Source organism: Brassica oleracea, chromosome C4, assembly GCF_000695525.1.
Source record: "Brassica oleracea var. oleracea cultivar TO1000 chromosome C4, BOL, whole genome shotgun sequence".
Classification (NCBI taxonomy): domain Eukaryota; kingdom Viridiplantae; phylum Streptophyta; class Magnoliopsida; order Brassicales; family Brassicaceae; genus Brassica; species Brassica oleracea.
In genome coordinates, this window is record NC_027751.1 from 35,930,790 (window position 1) to 35,948,571 (window position 17,782).

Sequence of the window (17,782 nt, forward strand, 5' to 3'; positions counted from 1 at the left end):
TTTCCGTTTTTGTTATTTCGAGCTGCGACTCAATTAGGTTTAGCCGTCTTAGGGTTGCTAGAACTAGGAATCTCGCCGACAGCTCTCGAGCCCAAGCTTATACCTTGTTTTAACGATCAAACACGGATTCGGAATAAGATCTATTTTGCTCTCTTATTACGATTTTTGTACTTTGTCGTTGATATATCGTGTTCTGATTGCTTAGCGTGTGGTATTAACAGATCTCCGGGACCTCTGGAAAATTAGGGTTTTCCTAGTTTCCTAATTTAAACGGAAATCGACAGTGCGAATTTCGGTTCCCACACAGAGTAGATAGAGCTTTTTTTTGTCGATAAAAAGAGCTGGTTTCGTATCTGGAGTGACAGTACTCACTGTGAAGTTGGTGACAAGAGGAGGAAAAGGTGAAGAGATAGATAAGGGATGTCCCTCAGTACCAGCAAAGTTCAAAGACTCATTAAGAAAATATCTGAATTCCTTATACCTGAAGATTCGTGGACAAGCAAAGTAATTAGAGGAACTTAAGTGAATAAGAGGGCAGATATGGAAAGAGGAGAAGGGAAGGAAACTGAGAGGTGTGGAGGCCTGGATCAGGTGTCTGGGGAGGCACCTCTGAGAGAGATCAAACGCAATTGCTAGAGAGAGAGAAAAAGATAAAACGAGATTTTCTCGCGATAGTAACTTGCAATGGAGAAATTGTAACAACCCGCCCCGTGTGAACTACCCATCCTTTGGATTCAAGGCTGGACCTGCAGGACACCGACCCTAACCCCTCACATGTGCGCCTTCACTGACTCCTCCATGTAGGTTATTGATGCGCTTGGCGCTACTCGAACCCAAGACCTCACCCTTTAACAACTCTCCCACATGATAAGCTGTCACCAATTGAGCATTGTAACAACCCGCCCCACGGGAACTTCCCGCCCCGTGGATCCCAGGCTGGCCCTGCAGGGCACCGACCCTAACCCCTCACATGTGAGCCCTCACTGACTCCCCCATGTAGTTTATTGATGTGTTTGACGTTATTCGAACCCAATACCTCACCTTTTAACAACTCTCTCACAGGAAAAACTGTCACCAATTGAGCTGCATATCAATTGGTGACAACTTGTCATGTGGGAGAGTTGTTAAAGGGTGAGGTCTTGGGTTCGAGTAACGCCAAGCGCATCAATAACCTACATGAGGGAGTCAGTGATGGCTCACATGTGATGGGTTAGGATCGGTGCCCTGCAGGGCAGGCCTGGGGTCCACGGGGCGGGTAGTTCCCACAGGGCGGGTTGTTACAATAAAAGTCGACTTTTATGTGACAACATGTCTCGTGGACCCCACCGATCCCGTGGACCCTAGGCTCACAGCCCTGCAGGGCAACGACCCCAACCCCTCCATTATGAGTCCTCTCTGACTCCATAATTGGTGACAGCTTGTCCTGAGCGAGTTGTTAAAGGGTGAGGTCTTGGGTTCGAGTAACGCCAGGCACACCAACAACCTAATTATGGAGTCAGTGAGGACTCATAAGTGAGGGTCTATTCTGTAAATCCTATACCAGTGTAGAATTCTCTTTATCGTAGTTTAGATTTCGGATCATGATCCGTCGGTTTGAATTGAGTCTATTTGAATCCTGATTGGTAATTAATTCATTCATTGTAAACGGAATTAGGGGTCTAAAGGATTCAACTGTTGATCGGATTGTGTGATGTTAAGCGATAAAATATAAGTATATATATATATATAAGTATACATAGTTATGAGTAGGGACTATGTGCGCGGGCGGGGGCTCAGAGATGTCTGGGCTAGCGACGCTACTTTGATTGTGCAGGTAGGGGTTCAGAGACGTCTGGGCTAGCGACGCTATTGGTGATAGGCGTGTGGTGCAGGGAAGTTTGTACCATCAACGCTACTGGAGTGGGCGGGGGTACAGCGACAGACTGTGCTAGCGACGCTACGTATTATGTATCCGTATGAGGAGAATGCGGGCTTGTGATCTAGTTATGCACTATCAGCGCATTGGGTGTTGTTTGTGATGCTCTAGGCATCTTGGTTGTTCATGTTAGACTTAAACTTCCATAGTGGGAGTTCTATTATCTGAGTTAATGGTTTGCGTGTTTAGCATCATATACCTAACTGAGTGATTCCCCTGTTACTCACCCCTCTTTTATTCTTCTTTCAGGTGAGATTGACGAACATGAGTGATTGATATTGGATTGGTGCTTTTGAAAGTTTATTTCTTTCTTTTCAGACTTTCAGTTTTATGTTTTTATCTTTATTATTGGATTTACGACTTTGGAGTTGACTTTTGAGAAGTAATAAATGAAGATTTCAGACTTTTTATTTGTTTAAGTTATTTCAGAAAATCCGGGTGTTACAAGTGGTATCATAGCTGGTTAGCCATTTCGGTTCTAACCAGAGAGGCGTAGTGCAATGCGTAACATCTCGAGTTGTGCTATATGAAAAAGGCTTAAGAGAATTGATTTGGCAACCTATGTCACCAAAGTTGACTTACCTTTTCCGTCACATATTCGTTTAGAACTCCAGAGTTAAGCGTGCTTGGGCTGGAATAGTGAAAGGATGGGTGACCTATCGGGAAGTGAGTCGCGATACCGTGCGAGTGAGGCCAAAGCACGAGAAAAGGTCATGTGGTGATTGCAGGGGTAGTAAACAATGATTTCGAGCCTTGGAAAATTAACGGACTGACCATTGGAACGGGGTGGGGCCTAGGGGCTGAGAGAGCAGACGTGGATGGTCCATTAACCGTGGGCGGTCGGGTGTTACAGAAGTGTTAACTTCCCTTTTGAAGTTATTTGTTACTTATTTATGTTAGTGACGATAGACAATTATTTGAATACACATTAGTTAAAACACACTTTTATTATACAAAGACACCTTAACTATTTTAAAAGCTTTACAAACATCTATATGAATAGTCGTATATTTTCAATTTATAGATAGTTATTTTAAAAAAAAAATACTTTTACAATGGAATGATATGACTCTTTACACTAACTAATACACAACTCTTGAAACAAATAATTATACAAAAACATTTTTTGGGATATTTTACAATTTTTGAAAACTAATATATTATTTTTATGAAAAGATAAAAGTCTCAAAACTAATACATTTTAAATTCATAATTTGAAAATACACAAATATAAGTTGACAAATTTGTTTTCAAATAATGCAATTTGAAGGATGAAAACACAACCTTTCAACTTAATAGGAATTCATGACCTTTCAACATAATTTATTTTTTATAAAAATTTATGATTGGATCCAACACTATACGAAAACTAAGATAGTATTTTTCTTAAGATTACATGAAGCATACACGTACAGTATGTTATATATGTATATGATATCTGATCAAATCGTACGGTTATGATAAGGGAAACAATGAAAGATGTTAAAATAATCATTAAGGGCTAGTGTTTGTTTGTTATGCGGTCAAGTGTTCCATATGATTAAGGAACATGTATATTTATAGATTTACAAAATTTACATGAATAGTCACATCTTTTTCAATTTATAGATATTGTAAAATGATAGTTTTACAATATATTTTGAATAGACACACTAGTTAAAAAAAAACACTTTTACTATAGAAAAGCACCTTAATTATTGGAAAAAAAAATCAAATCTTTATATAAATAGTCAGATCTTTCAATTTATAGATAGTTATTTTAAAAAGACACTTTTACAATGCAATTTGAATAGACACATTAATTAAAAACACTTTTATTATAGAAAGACACCTTAACCATTTTAAGAACTTTTCGAATATCTATATGAATAGTCATATATTTTCAATTTATAGGTAGGTATTTTTAAAAGATAGTTTTACTGTAGAAAGATATGACTCTTTACACTAGCTAATACACAACTCTTGAAACAAATAATTGTACAAAAACATTCTTTTGGGATAATTAACAATTTTTGAAATCTAATATATCATTTTTAAGAAAAGATACAACTCTTAAATCTAAAACATTTTAAATTCATAATTTGAAAATATACAAATATAAATTGACAACTTCTTTTCAAATAATGCAATTTAAAGGATGAAAACACGACCTTTCAACTTAATAGAGATTCACAGCTTTCGAAATTAATTGGGATTGGTATTATTAATAAATACACCTAGTTCAGTGATTCAACTTATTTAAAATATTATAGTTTTATGTTTTTTTACTGAGTTACTATTTGGGGAACATACTGTTGGATGATCTTCTTCAAATTTTGTTTACTTCTTCAGCTAAGTATATTTTCCTGATTGGCTTCTTTCAGAATCATGTTCACTGCAGAATCTAAAATTCAACAGGTGTATGCATCAAATTTTCCGCTGTAACAATTAAATTCTTCAGTATTTCTTCTATTCTATAGTCTAAAAGTTTATTAGCTATTTTTCACATTCATTAAGGAAACTCCCTAAAAAACAATAGCATCCGTTCACAGCTCTAAAACAGCAAAATATGAAACTAAAACACACTCGATGATCAAAATACTGCAACTGGCAAATGGAAACGCTTAGATACTTCATATCACTTGCTCTTCTCTATGCACAAACACAATTTGTTAATAAATTGTTCATCAGTCACTAGTTTATAGATATAATATTAATTTGTCTCTGTTTACAATGTATGTACAAGCAGAATCCTATACACTACTGCAGTTGTTGTGTGATTACAAGTTCCATAAGAATACCTAGAGATAGAGTTGAGATCAAACCCTTTATGATCGCTAAAGGGCTTGTCTATCCGATTCTCCTGCATTAAGTAGAAATTTTACTTAGTACCACTTTAAACTGTGTGGTTTAAGGTAATATCAATGAACGTGTATACTGATTTACCTGCTTAATCTGGTTCATATCGTTTGCAACATTCATGTCTGGCAAAATCATTTTAGCAGGAGGCAACACTTTCTCAGGCTCTGCATGTTCTAGCACACCCTGAATAGTTAAACTAGCAAAACTTTTATTCCTTTATGAATGCAATGTTTAGTGAAGTATGTATACAATACTGTATGATTTTTTTTTAATTCACCATGTAAGATTGCTAACCTGATGCTGTGATGCATGGCGCAGTATGGTCCAAATGGAACAAGATCGATCAGGAAACAATGAGTTTCTGAATTTTTTACGGCATGGAAGACATCACAACGCTGTATGGTCTGACGAGTGCATGATTGAGTGCATCCAAGCTCGTAATGTTAGCTCTAGAATTAAGTATTCACATGCTTTTGAAAACAACGCAGGAGCGTCCCTACTTATCTGAAAAATCATATTTATCATATCCATTAAAAGTTTTCTAATTACCAATATTTTTTGCGAAATCTTTCATGTTATCATACCCCTGACTTTAGGATCAGTTTTCAAAATCTTTTTGACTCTAGATAGCGGCAAATAGCAGTTGAAACCTGTGAGTCAACAAAACAAGTCAAGGACTCAGTCGTCACCAAAACTATTTTTTTTTTTGTTTAGCTTCTCTGGATAGCTCATGATTATTAGTCACCTGTGAAGTATTGAAGCTGATTCCACAGATTATCCCAAAATGCCTTTAGAACAGCTTCCAATGACGAAAGTGCCTCAGTCTGTCCATTTCAAAACCAAAAGGTTAAAGACACGGACAATCAAAAGAATTCAAGAGAAAACAATGGAGAGCAATGACATAATGAGCTTGCATTTCTTGTTGATGTATGACAAGGCATTGCCATCATGCTATGTGAATATGGCGCAACAGGTTCCATCCTGATGTGAGATGCTTTGACAGATGCATTTGGTAACTTGGATGAGCTTGCAACTATTGACCTCTTCATGTTATACTTCACAACAGATTATGAGAAACGGGTGAAGGTGTAGCGGATGAGGAGAGCATGGGCTCATATACGGAGCTTGAATAGTAACGTAATGAGTAATCATTTAAGCCATAATCAATGACAAAGAGATTCCCTTCAAAATGAAGAACACCTTTTGGTACAAATATGTAAACATTAAATGCTGAAACTTTAGTAATAAGAGCATGATTAACCCGGGGTTCTTAGGATGGTGTTCTTAGCGGAAGTTAAGAAACTGTTTATTAACTTTTAACTAAAAAAGCTAAGAACCGGTTCTTAAATAAAGACTTTAAGAACCGGTTCTTAGCTTTTTTAGTTAAAAGATAAGAAACAGTTTCTTAACTTTCGCTAAGAACTCCACTCTAAGAACCCCGGGTTAATCATGGTCTTGGATTTACCTCATGGAGCTCGTGACACTTACATAAGAAAGAACCACTCGCAGACCTTTTTGGTAAAAGCAACGCGCGAAGCTTCATGTGTAAGACAGGCCCACAACATTGTCGCCCAAGAGGAGCCCAAGACTCATCTTCCTCACTTGCCATCTTCGAAGGGGATTTTGTCATGTTGTAGAGCTAAGGAGAGAAGTACGGAGAGCCTTATCCGTAACCGTTACAGTCCGCTACAATCTTTATGTGCTGGCTAAGCTACTTTATGCTTTAACAGGTGTGTATTCAAATGTATCTAGATCCTTCGTTGGACTCTATATATTGTGATGTAATCCGCTCTAATGAGGTAATGTGAAAGTATTATTCAGTCCAAAACTCTTCTTGTGTTTGTGTTTTCATCATGATGGTACTCTTTCTATTTCAGTTTATATATAGAGTTCACATTATTTATAAAAATTAAAAAAAAAGAATTAATTGATCAATTCTATCTTAATTTGATTACCGAAATCCACTAGTATTTATTATTTTAATTTGGGTGGGTAAAAGAAATATTTTATATGAAAAAATTGTTTTGAATGACACTTGCTATAAATTTAATTTGAAAATAGGTCAAGTAGCTAATAGCATATGTAAATTATCATGAAACTTTGTTACAGAATGCTTATATGAATTCAAACTTACATTGGGTGGTAATATCAGTATGCTATCCTCATACTAAGACATTGGCTTAAAAGCCAAAAATTCATTGTTGGACTATGAAATTCCTCTCATTTGCGGGCAAGATAAGGCTGGCTGCATTGACTGTGAAGGGTATAGTCAATTTTTGAAGTTCAGTTTTCTTCCTTCCGAAACAATACACTTGAAGGCTGCTTCTCTATGTACTGCATTTCTTTAGAAAAATATAGTAGGATTACATGCAGGAAAAGCCAGAAATTCTTGGACTGATATTTGTTGGCCTAAAGAAGAGGGATGGTCAGGCATTTGGTTGGATTAATACTCATGTTTTTGGCAAAAGAGAGTTTCGGCTGACAGATGACGCGTCTTGATTCTCAAGACCAGTAAGAGATATGCTACGGCTCAATCCTATGCTATTCAATCTCCTTAGACGTGCCATTCGCTACGGCATCAGAGCTTCCTTCTGGTATGATTACTGGACTGAACTCGGTCCCTTAATTACTATCACTAAACCTACAAGACCTAGGGATTTCAGAATTCTTATTGATGCTGCGGTTGGTCAGACGATTATGAATGGAAATTAGAGTTTTCCTCATCAAGATCAGATGATGCAGAGCTTATTCAGTTAGTGGTCTCTACTACCGCGCCTCCTACAGTGGATGTGGGTAATACATACCTCTAGCACAACCACAAGGATCACTTCGGGCCGGTTTTAATATTTTAATTATGACAAACGTAGAACATCTACAAATTAATAATGTTGGGAATTTGAAATTTTATTAATTTATAGAGATGCTAATTTACAAAATTTTCCTTATTGATTTTTTATTTTAAGATATATTATTCTAAGATAAAAAAAATATTTGATTTTAGTGTATAGACATTAATTGTTATTTTTTAAAATTTGACATTTATATTAATTATATTATATTATTTGGTGTATATAATATATATTGCATAGAATTTAAATATGGTTTTAGATATAATATTACTAAATCATATAAAAAATATATTAAGTGTTAAGAAAATATAAAGATAATTTCATTGTGAATTTAAAACAAACAAAATAATAATAGGTTCTTACTTATATAAAATATGTATACATATAAATTTTTAATTTCTAATTTTAATAGAACCATATATTTACATATGATTTTCTTTAAAAAAATATTATCTTATTATTTTATTCATTTGTGTCAAATTTTGAATCAGTCCAAGTTGGGACCTGCGAAATTTATTAATTTATCGAGATTATTAATTTATAGAGATTATTAATTGATAGAGTATTAATTTATAGAAGTTCTATTGTATCTCAAATAGTTTTGATCAAGAAACAACAGCTTCAAATTTGATTTTTATTAAAAAGAATGAACATGTTCGTATATACAATATATGTGAAAATATGAAATTAGTAATCATAAATAACTATCTATATATTGGTCTATACATAAACATGAGTTGATAATAAGTATCTTTAATAATATTCTATATATATATCGGTTAATCATTTCACAATTTTTTGAAAAGCAAGTACATGTATCAGATTAGTTAAAAGAGTTCAAATATGTTTCAATAAACAAATTTGACGATGTATGAGAAACGTTAAACCTTTAACTTTTTGATTCACAAAATCCCAAATTATGTCGAGTATAAACATACTAAGTGGTAGAGATTTATAATAATGTTTTTCAGGAAAGAAAAACTCAAACCATTAGAATGTCATACTGATAATGTCATAGTGATATGACGACCATGCATAACAATGAATAAGAATATGAATCATTTCGCAAATATGGGATGAGATGTGAAGATATGACCATGCAGAAATTGAATAACTAAACTTACTATCACGAATATGTGATAAGATGTGAAGATATGATCATGCACAACAATATGAAGCATTTCATGGTATTTCTACAACTTTTTTACCTTTTCAGACTAAAAATCTTGACTAGTTTCGGAACTTTCTTCTTCTTGATTACAAAGAAAGTCGGAGTCCCAGCAGATGAGCATCTTCTTGACTTCCCTCGTTGCACCGGTGTTGATTTTCTAACCAGTTTAGGAGAAAGATAGCTTTCAGCCGCTTCCGGGATCCCCTTAAACATATGTGTCTCGTCCTCGGCCAGTCTCTTTGTAGAAAACGACCTTGCCGTCCTAAACACTTGTCTCTCTTCTTCCACTCTCATCATTCCACTCTCTCTCATCAAAGTTCCCGTCTTCATCAATACCGCTTTAGTGCTAGCCCTGAGTGCTTCAACCCACGCCTCAGCTGCTGCAACTTCCTTCTCTGCAGTTTCTTCTGCTAGAGAAGCATGTCTACTCAAATACTCATACTCAAACCTCTCCATTTTGTCTTCTATGAGGGACTCGAGCTTCTCAAGTACTAAAGCCTCAGCCTGTTTTGCTTTCTCAAGCTCATCCAGATTTGAATTCAGTTCTCTTCCCTTTTCGTCTATTTCGAGTTTGGTCTTTTGTGTTTCCATCTCTGTAACCGTCTTCTGTGCTATCAGAAGACACTCTTCTTGCTTTGCAGCTTCTTTGTTTTTCTTTAACTTTTCAAGTGAACCAGCTAGACTGTCGGCAAGAGAGGTAACTCTTTCTTTGGCCGACAATGCTATTTCCAGTTTCGATTTTGCCATAATCATCTTTGCATTTAGTTTCTGAATCTTAACATCATTTTTCCGTAATATTTTGTTGAACTGACCTGTTTCTTCTTTGGCTTGGTTGATTTGCTTTCTCAACTCATCCATAACCATCATGAGCTTGAAGAGTTCTGTGTTAAGAGAAGCAAGTGCCTCCTTTTTCGCTTCAGTCTCTTCTGTTACTTCTTTCAAAACCGTTAAAGTACATTTTCCTCTTTCAAAAGAACGGCTTGATCTCGACATGCTCTTACCTGTCGTGTGAACTCTCCTCTCCATTTTCTTGAAAAGATTTAGCTGTGTCTGTAACATTTCAACATCCGAAGTCGTCTCAAACAACTCAAGCTCAATACCCTTTGATCTATCTGCTTCTTCCAACATTTTCTTGATTTTCTTATTCTTTTCCACCAGGAAATCCAAAACCTCTTCTCCTTCTCTCAGCCTTTCTATCTCTTTACATTCCATCGATGCATCGATCTTTCCTAACTCGACTAAAAAATGTTCCTCATTAGCAACCTCTATCTCCTTCTTAAGACTCTCCAACAATCTCAACTTCTCTTTCATATTAAACCCTGTTTTCACAACTTCCTTCTCTAGTGCAACCTTCTCTCCCAAAACAGAATCTACATCAAGCTTTAGCCTACTCACTTCTTCCTTCGCAGTCTCCAAATCTCTCATAACTTCAGCGTAATCACCATTTTCCTCAACCTTTATATCTATCTTTAAAGCTCCCGTGTACTTTTTATGGAACTCTTTACTACTGTTCGACCTGTCTATCAGCAATATGAGCTCCTTTACCAACTCCAATGCATTGGAAAGTTCCACTTCAGCTCTTTCTCTTGCAGACTCTGAATCTCTTTTACTCTCAATGTAACCATCAAGTATCCTTCTTGACTTGTGCAGATCCTCCACAAGTGAAGATGACTGGTTACAGAAGAATCATCATTATCATAAATAAATTTACTCTATCTACACAATTGCTACTAAAACAAAGTCTAACTAAGATATCTTTGGTTTATTCACCTTAACGATTGGTAAACCGAACTGATGAAAGCTGTCTGTAACAGCGTGTTATCTGTACATGCTTGTCTCTGCTTTCACTGTTGCGGTTTTCGTCCCTACGTTGGAATTCGCCATTGCTTGTGTTCTCTAGAGTTCTCACTGAAAGAAGAAAGATTATAAAAAAAACTCAAATCACAAATTCTAACAATGTAAACTGGAAATAAAATATTTTCTGAGCATAAAATAAAAACATTTTCGTCGAGTAAACAAAGGTACCTGTGAAGGAGATAAGGAGCAACTTGTGGTGTGAAGCAAAAAAAAATAAAAAAAAAGAAGAAAATGATTGGTAGATATGATGTTCTTGCTCGATTTTTCATTATTCTGACGATTTGTTTCCTTGGGACACCAGAGACGAAATCTGAGGACAAGGAGTGAACAAGTAGCAGCAATGGAGAGAGAGAGGCAGTTAAGAAAAAAAAATTAAGAGATAATTGAATGACTTTGTCCATAATTTACGGTGGGTTTGATTTGTAGATGGCAGGTTGTAGACTTGCAGTTTTGGGGTGTTTTTTTTTTAAAATAGATTTTTTTGTTTTAACTTTAAGTTTTACTAGATTTTGATCCGTGCTTTCAAAGCGCATGATAATTTTTCGGTGAAAACTTGTTATAATCGCATTTTCTCTTTATATAAAATAGCTGTGGGCATATAATCCATAACTCGAAGTCCGAACTGAACCAAAAAAAAAAAAACAATCTGTACCCGGTTAGAAATATAAGAAATACCATAATGGTTCTTGTATGGTGGTACAAAACAAATCTGAACTCTAGGTGTTATTAGTCGAACACGAACGAGTAACCAGAAAAAAAAATCTGAAAACCTATCATAATGTCCAAATTAATCACAAATATAAATATTTGAAACATAAATATGTATTTTAAATATTCATTTCTATATTTATTTTGAAATGATATCTAAAAATCAGTATTTAACTTTTAAATAAAAACCTCAAATATCCAATTCTATATAATAAGTATTTATTTCTTATGATGTGCTTTTAAATTCGGAAGTATCCGAACCGAACCAATATAGCCTGAATCCGAATGATATATGGTTACTTTATGAGTTTTAGGATGTGATACAAATTAGAACCAAAACCAATGTGTTATATTCGAACCTAATTTGTACTTAAAAATTTATCAGGATGAGATGATTTGATATAAATTAGAAAAAAAATTCAAAATACTCAACCTGTTTCCTAGTGGATACCTAAACGCCCAAGTCTAACCTGAAGTGTGTTTTATGTTTTGTTCAATTAGTTTATATTTAATAAAATTTTATGTGTTGGTTGGAATAACCCGTTGAACTATACTTGAACATAACAATATATAATAATATGTTCAGTCATATCATTAATAGAAAATCTAGTAATAATCCAACATATATTATTTTTAAGTAGATAAAAAGTGTTTATGTTTTAATAGTACTCCCTCCATTTCAGATTAATTGTCGTTTTAGATTTCGGCACACAGATTAAGAAAACATTATTACCAATACACCTAACCACATTTCAACCAATTGAAAAATAAATTAAAATATAAAATCAATAAATTTTGCATTAAAATTATAAAACGACATTTATTTTGAAACAAAAATTTTACCTTACAACGACAAGTAATCTGAAACGGAGGGATTATTGATTGATATTAATACCAACTAAATAATATTTCATTTTTATATTTTAATATTCTAATATTCTAATTTTAATATGTATATTAAAATATAAAAGTATTAATTAATTTAAATATCTTACTTTAATATTTTATTTTAATAAGTTGAAGTAGTTTATAAAATTCATAGATATATGTTATTCTGTATATGTAATTATTTTGAATTTTAAAATTTTAAAATAGTTAATAATTGGATTAAGTAACTTTATATTTATTAATTGGTCTACCAATTCAATTATGAATATGAATTACCAATTTAGTTATGAATATAAATATGTATATATAAATACTATAGAATTTTTATTTTTTATTCTATAAATGAAAAATGAATTAATATTCATTTTTAATAATATTTGATATTTATTACAAATTTTATTATTTAAAAGTAAATATCAAAAACAAATATATATTTACATTTGAGTATAAACTATTAAAAGATATTATTAAGTGTAATCTAAAAAAGATACTTAAGAATATTCTAGATAACTTATTTTGAAAATAGTAAAATAATATATATATATATATATATATATATATATATATATATATAAGTTGGTTGGAGGGAAAATAAGAGGAAATTAAATTAGTCCAACCTAGATTATTTGTAAGTAGATTAAAAATGGTTTTGTTTTAATAGTATTGATTAATGTAAAATTATTTAAAATTTTAAAAGCACAAAATATACAACCCTAAAAAATCCTTTATATATTAATTGAGAAACATTACAATATATTTTGGTAGTTGGAGGATAAATAAGAGGAAATTAAATTAATGTAATGGTCCAACCTAGATTATTTGTAAGTAGATAAAAAATGGTTTTGTTTTAATAGTATTGATTAATGTAGAATTATTTAAAATTTTAAAAGCACAAAATATACAACCCTAAAAAATCATTTATATATTAATTGAGAAACATTACAACATATTTTGGTATTCACATGTCATCACTAGGATGATTCTTAAAATCTTTAGAAAATAGGTTGGTCCATCTAAACATATACTGTATTTTTATTATTAAATTAACTATCAAATTGATTAGTAGTGTACAAAATAATATTATCAATTCTTTCCTTAAATAAAAGTTACGGTATTTCCTAATATAATTAACATATATATGAAAATTAGTGATTATGAATAATAAAAGATCTAATAAAATAATTTGTATCATCTCTCATTTTTTGTCTAATTTTATATTATTTAAAAAAAAATAAACAATCACATTAATAATATAATAAAAATTTAGTTTTTTTCTTATATGTTATATTTTAAATTTTTTAAACGACTATAAATTACTAAAATGTTAAAAGTTCCACATTGAAAATTTTGTGATCAGTGGTAACCTTTTATGTTTTAATAAGATACAAATGGTCATAAAATCGTATGAATATGAAGTCTCATTTAATAGATATTCATATTAAATATATGTTTATATATATATATATAATATCTTTTTTATTGTTTGAATTTAATTATATACCATATAAAATAAATAAATATGTTAATTTTGAAATTTAAATTAAAAATATTGAGAACTTAATATTTTAATTTTGAAATTTGCATTCCAAATATAACATTAAAAAAATTTTGATTAGTGGTTTAATCTTTTGTTACAGCAATTATATAAATTTTAATAAACTCGTATGAGTAGGAAGTCGTAATAATAAATATTTTATATCAAAGTATACTACATATCTAGATCAGTATAATTGAAATTTAATTATATACCATATAAATAAATAAAATGATTGTTTTGATTTATTTACCAAAACATATTATATATAAATAAGAGTTATTATTTTGATTTATGTGCTAACTCCGATTTAATTATATACATAATACGTAAATGAACAAAAAAAAATAAGAATATGGAAAAAATCATTTGTACACATAATGTTCATCCCGCGCAAAACCTGGATTTTAACCTAGTTGATTTATAAATGGAAAGATATTGGACTTTTTTTTATTGAAACACTAAAGATATGGGCTAATTGGTGTAATAGCCAATTATATGATGAAAATTAAGAATATAGCACTGATGTTGACATTATTAGTTCTTCTAAAATTTTCTTCCTTTTCGTCCGGTTTTATCCATTTTCCAAGCCAGTTGACGGTAAAAACATATGTCACTTAAATAAAATAAAATAAAAACTGTTGTTAAATGAGTGGTGTTTATAATATCGACGATGATGGTGACTATAGTGATATTATGTAAATAGAATAGAGCATAGTAAATGATATAGTTCATATTAATGAAAACATAAAATAGTTTAAATATATTATATTATATATGTCCAAAATTAACAATAGCATAAACATAACTTTTATGATAGACAATTTAGCAATATAGTGCATAATCACTAATTCCTAAAAGACAATATAAACCCTAAATCCAAATATCAACTTATGCAAATAGAATAATAACAATCAAATAATATAGTGCATATTGTTTAAATCTTGAAATGTTTACATTTGGAGGGAAGGAGGTAATGTTTACCTCAACGTCAATCCAAAACTTTCATAAGCTAAAACCAAAACACTAATCACTAAACCCTAAAAGGAAATATAAGCTCCAACTCAAATATCAAAATATGCACATAGTACATAATATGAAGCATTATCAAAATAGAATAATAACAAACGAAATAACGTAGTATATATTATTCAAGAAATATCTATGATTGCAGAAAGAGATAATGCTTACCCTAACTTCAATCCAAATCTTCTATAACTAAACCCAAAAAATCACTAAATCCTGAAAAGAAATATAAACCTCAACCCAAATATTGAAATATGCACATAGTTCAAAATATGAAGCAATATCAAAATAGAATAGGAACAAAAGAAATAACATAGTATATATTGTTAAAATTGTGAAGTGTCTGTGATTGCAGAAAGAGATAATGCTTACCCCAACTTCAATCCAAATATTCCGTAACTAAACCCAAAACACTAATCACTAAACCCTAAATAAATCTAAACACTAACCCAAATATCAAAATATGCACATAGTTGATAATATGAAATATTATTAAAATAAAATAGTAACAAACTAAATAGCATAGTAGAAATTGTTTAAATAGCATAGTACTAGCAGAGATTATGGATTTAGAGGTTGTTGTGGTGATTGTGCTGATAGCGGTTCAGTGATGAATGTGAGTATTAATGAAGTGATAATGATTATGAAAAATAAAATTGATTATAGAAAAAAAGTGGTGCTTATGGAGAAGATAAATACAGAACACAATGTCAAGTTGGTGATGAATATATTGTCACGGTGGCGAAGGAGAGATAGTGGAGATGGAAAAAGAGTAATGGTAACTGATAATTGAAGAAGAAGATATTTTGATTTAACATTAACCGGATGATAAGAATAATATAGTATATATTTCAGAAATAATGGAAACACTAAAAATATTGGGCTATAGGTTTAGATTTTGTTACTAAAACATATTGTTTTGATTTTATTACTGTAAGAAATAATTGAAGATGGGTAGAGTACTTACTTAGCCTATCTAATCACTCTATCCAATCACGCTGTAGTAGGTTATCTATTATTATAAAATACTGTTTTCTTCTCTCCTATGCAACCACCTTAGCAGACAGGTCAGAAAGTCGTGCTCTATGACGTTGACACGTGTCCGGTTGGTTCAAAACGCTGCACTTCATTTAGTTTGAAAATCCGATGGGCTTTTATCTGTATATGCTTTTGGGCTATGAATTACAGATTCTGTCTGAGTCCCGTCCCATTCTTGGAAACCCTAGATCTAATGCAGCGAAGAAGTGGCGTTTGTCTTTTCCCTTCCTTCTCGGCGACTTTGCAACGACTGAGCTTCTCATAGATCTCGGAAACGGTTCGAGTTTGAGGTCTTCAATGCGTTGGTGTGTTTTCGGGTATAAATATGTTACGATTTTTCATCTCGAAATCATCTCTCTTGCTTCTTTCTTTGCTTCCATCTTTGGGTGAAGAGGACACATGTCCAGAAGAAAATGAAGATTTGGCGTTAAAGGGAGCTTCATTAGAGATTGAAGGTAGAACATCAAATCCATCTGAATCAGCAACATTGGGCTGTCTGGTGTGTTCGGGAAGTGGCATCCTTTCCTCTTAGTCTCTTCTAAATCGAAAATCATGAGTTATTTTTTTTACATTTCCCTTGATTTTGGAACTGGGTTTCTCCAGATCTCTCTATGTTGTCTTTGTGTCAGGATCTGTCTCCGCCTGATTAAAGTGGAAGGCTATATTTGGTATCGGAATAGTTGGGTATGGCAAGCTTACGGCGCTGACGCTCAGCAATGCGGCGGTGATGCTTAACGCATGTTAGATGCGTGTCCTGGTGATGTGGACTCAAGAAAGATCATTCATCAAACGTGGAAGGTTTCTGGATGCATCTCCAATTTGGGCTGTAATCTTTTAAATTTTCTGGGCTTCTCCTTTATTGTAAATTCAAAATCTGATACCAAATGTGGTAATTCCCGAGAATTAGTCTTCCCAATGGGATAGAATCAATGAAAATTGCGTTGACAAAAAAAATAAAATAGTAAAATTCATTTTATACAAAACTAAAACTATGTTTTGGCCAACAAAACGCTGTAAAGAGTAAAAACAAAATATATAAGAATATATGTATATTAATCCATTATATTTTGTTGCGTCTTTGCCAGATACTATTAAACTTATGATAAAATAAAGAGCAATTGCACGCTATAGACACATTTCAAACATTATTTAGCTAAATGGTCATAGTAAAAACATACTGTACAGCTTTTGTTTTAAACCAAAATTGCCCATGTATTATAGATGCAACGTGTGGTTTTGTGGCGTGAATACCACGCGCAACTCCTTCCTCTCTCCTTGTTTTATATCGTTTCTGTTTGGAGAGAATCTCTCCGACGCCGTTCATGATAATCTAGTAGATCAATCCTTCTCCTCCCCTTGAGAATCGGAACCTGTGCATCACCGACGGGAGTTAGCGATCCGGTGGTCGTCTGGAGGCACTGCTCTCTCTCTTCCAAAGTGGTGAGATCTCTGAAGTGTTGGATCTCTAAGGCGTCGCTGATGCTCTATTGGCTCGTCGGAAAACGGCTTGCTCTTTCTGCTAGAGGACGGTGCAGAGGTTCGTTCGGCTTTGCAAGTCAGTGATTGGGGCGCAGAGGTGTGCACAGCGGTTGTGATGGTGGCTGTCGGCGACAGAGCTTTCTGAGGAGATGGCGGTTCTCCTCGCTGTGCATCTTGTCAAAGCGGTCCCCTCTTGACCGATGGATTTAGGGTTCTGTGCGCATAGATCTAGTATTTCTGACTGCAGCTCTACAGAGCTAAAGAAGGAGTTAAGGTTTGAGAGTCGGAAACGGGCGTCGGGGCCGCAGGACTACCTCCGAAGGTGGGTTGTTGTAGGAAGACCAACTGTTTGACAGATCTACGATCAGTCTCGGACACGCCGGTTTTGGAGATGTCGCGGGAACACCAGAATGCTCTCCTCCACCTGTGTCTTGTCGGAGATGGAAGCTTTGCGCTTCATCTATCTTCTTTCCCTC

The 17,782-nt window shown here is 33.2% G+C and overlaps 2 protein-coding genes across 4 annotated transcripts; both read right to left on the minus strand.

The window, feature by feature from the left end:
• Positions 1–4,406: 4,406 nt before the first annotated feature.
• LOC106338770 (nuclear transcription factor Y subunit C-10) lies at positions 4,407–6,365 on the minus strand. Its single transcript, XM_013777670.1, is given in 8 exon segments — positions 4,407–4,419; positions 4,696–4,757; positions 4,841–4,908; positions 5,034–5,179; positions 5,181–5,255; positions 5,319–5,406; positions 5,502–5,580; positions 6,222–6,365. Coding segments are annotated over 8 exon segments (675 nt in total).
• A 2,284-nt stretch (positions 6,366–8,649) lies between these two features.
• On the minus strand, positions 8,650–11,013 carry LOC106337386 (protein PLASTID MOVEMENT IMPAIRED 15). 3 transcript variants are annotated; one of them, XM_013776483.1, is made up of 4 exons: positions 10,802–11,013; positions 10,547–10,684; positions 9,614–10,447; positions 8,650–9,574 (listed from the first exon to the last, which is right to left on the minus strand). In XM_013776483.1, the coding sequence occupies exons 3-4, from the start codon at positions 10,199–10,201 to the stop codon at positions 8,810–8,812; spliced, it is 1,353 nt and encodes a 450-aa protein (XP_013631937.1). In that variant the 5' UTR covers positions 10,202–10,447; positions 10,547–10,684; positions 10,802–11,013; the 3' UTR covers positions 8,650–8,809. The 3 variants fall into 3 exon arrangements, with proteins under 3 accessions (XP_013631937.1, XP_013631935.1, XP_013631936.1); XM_013776481.1 differs by having other exon boundaries at positions 8,650–10,447; XM_013776482.1 differs by lacking the exon at positions 10,802–11,013 and having other exon boundaries at positions 8,650–10,447; positions 10,547–10,780.
• Between the last annotated feature and the right edge of the window lie 6,769 nt (positions 11,014–17,782).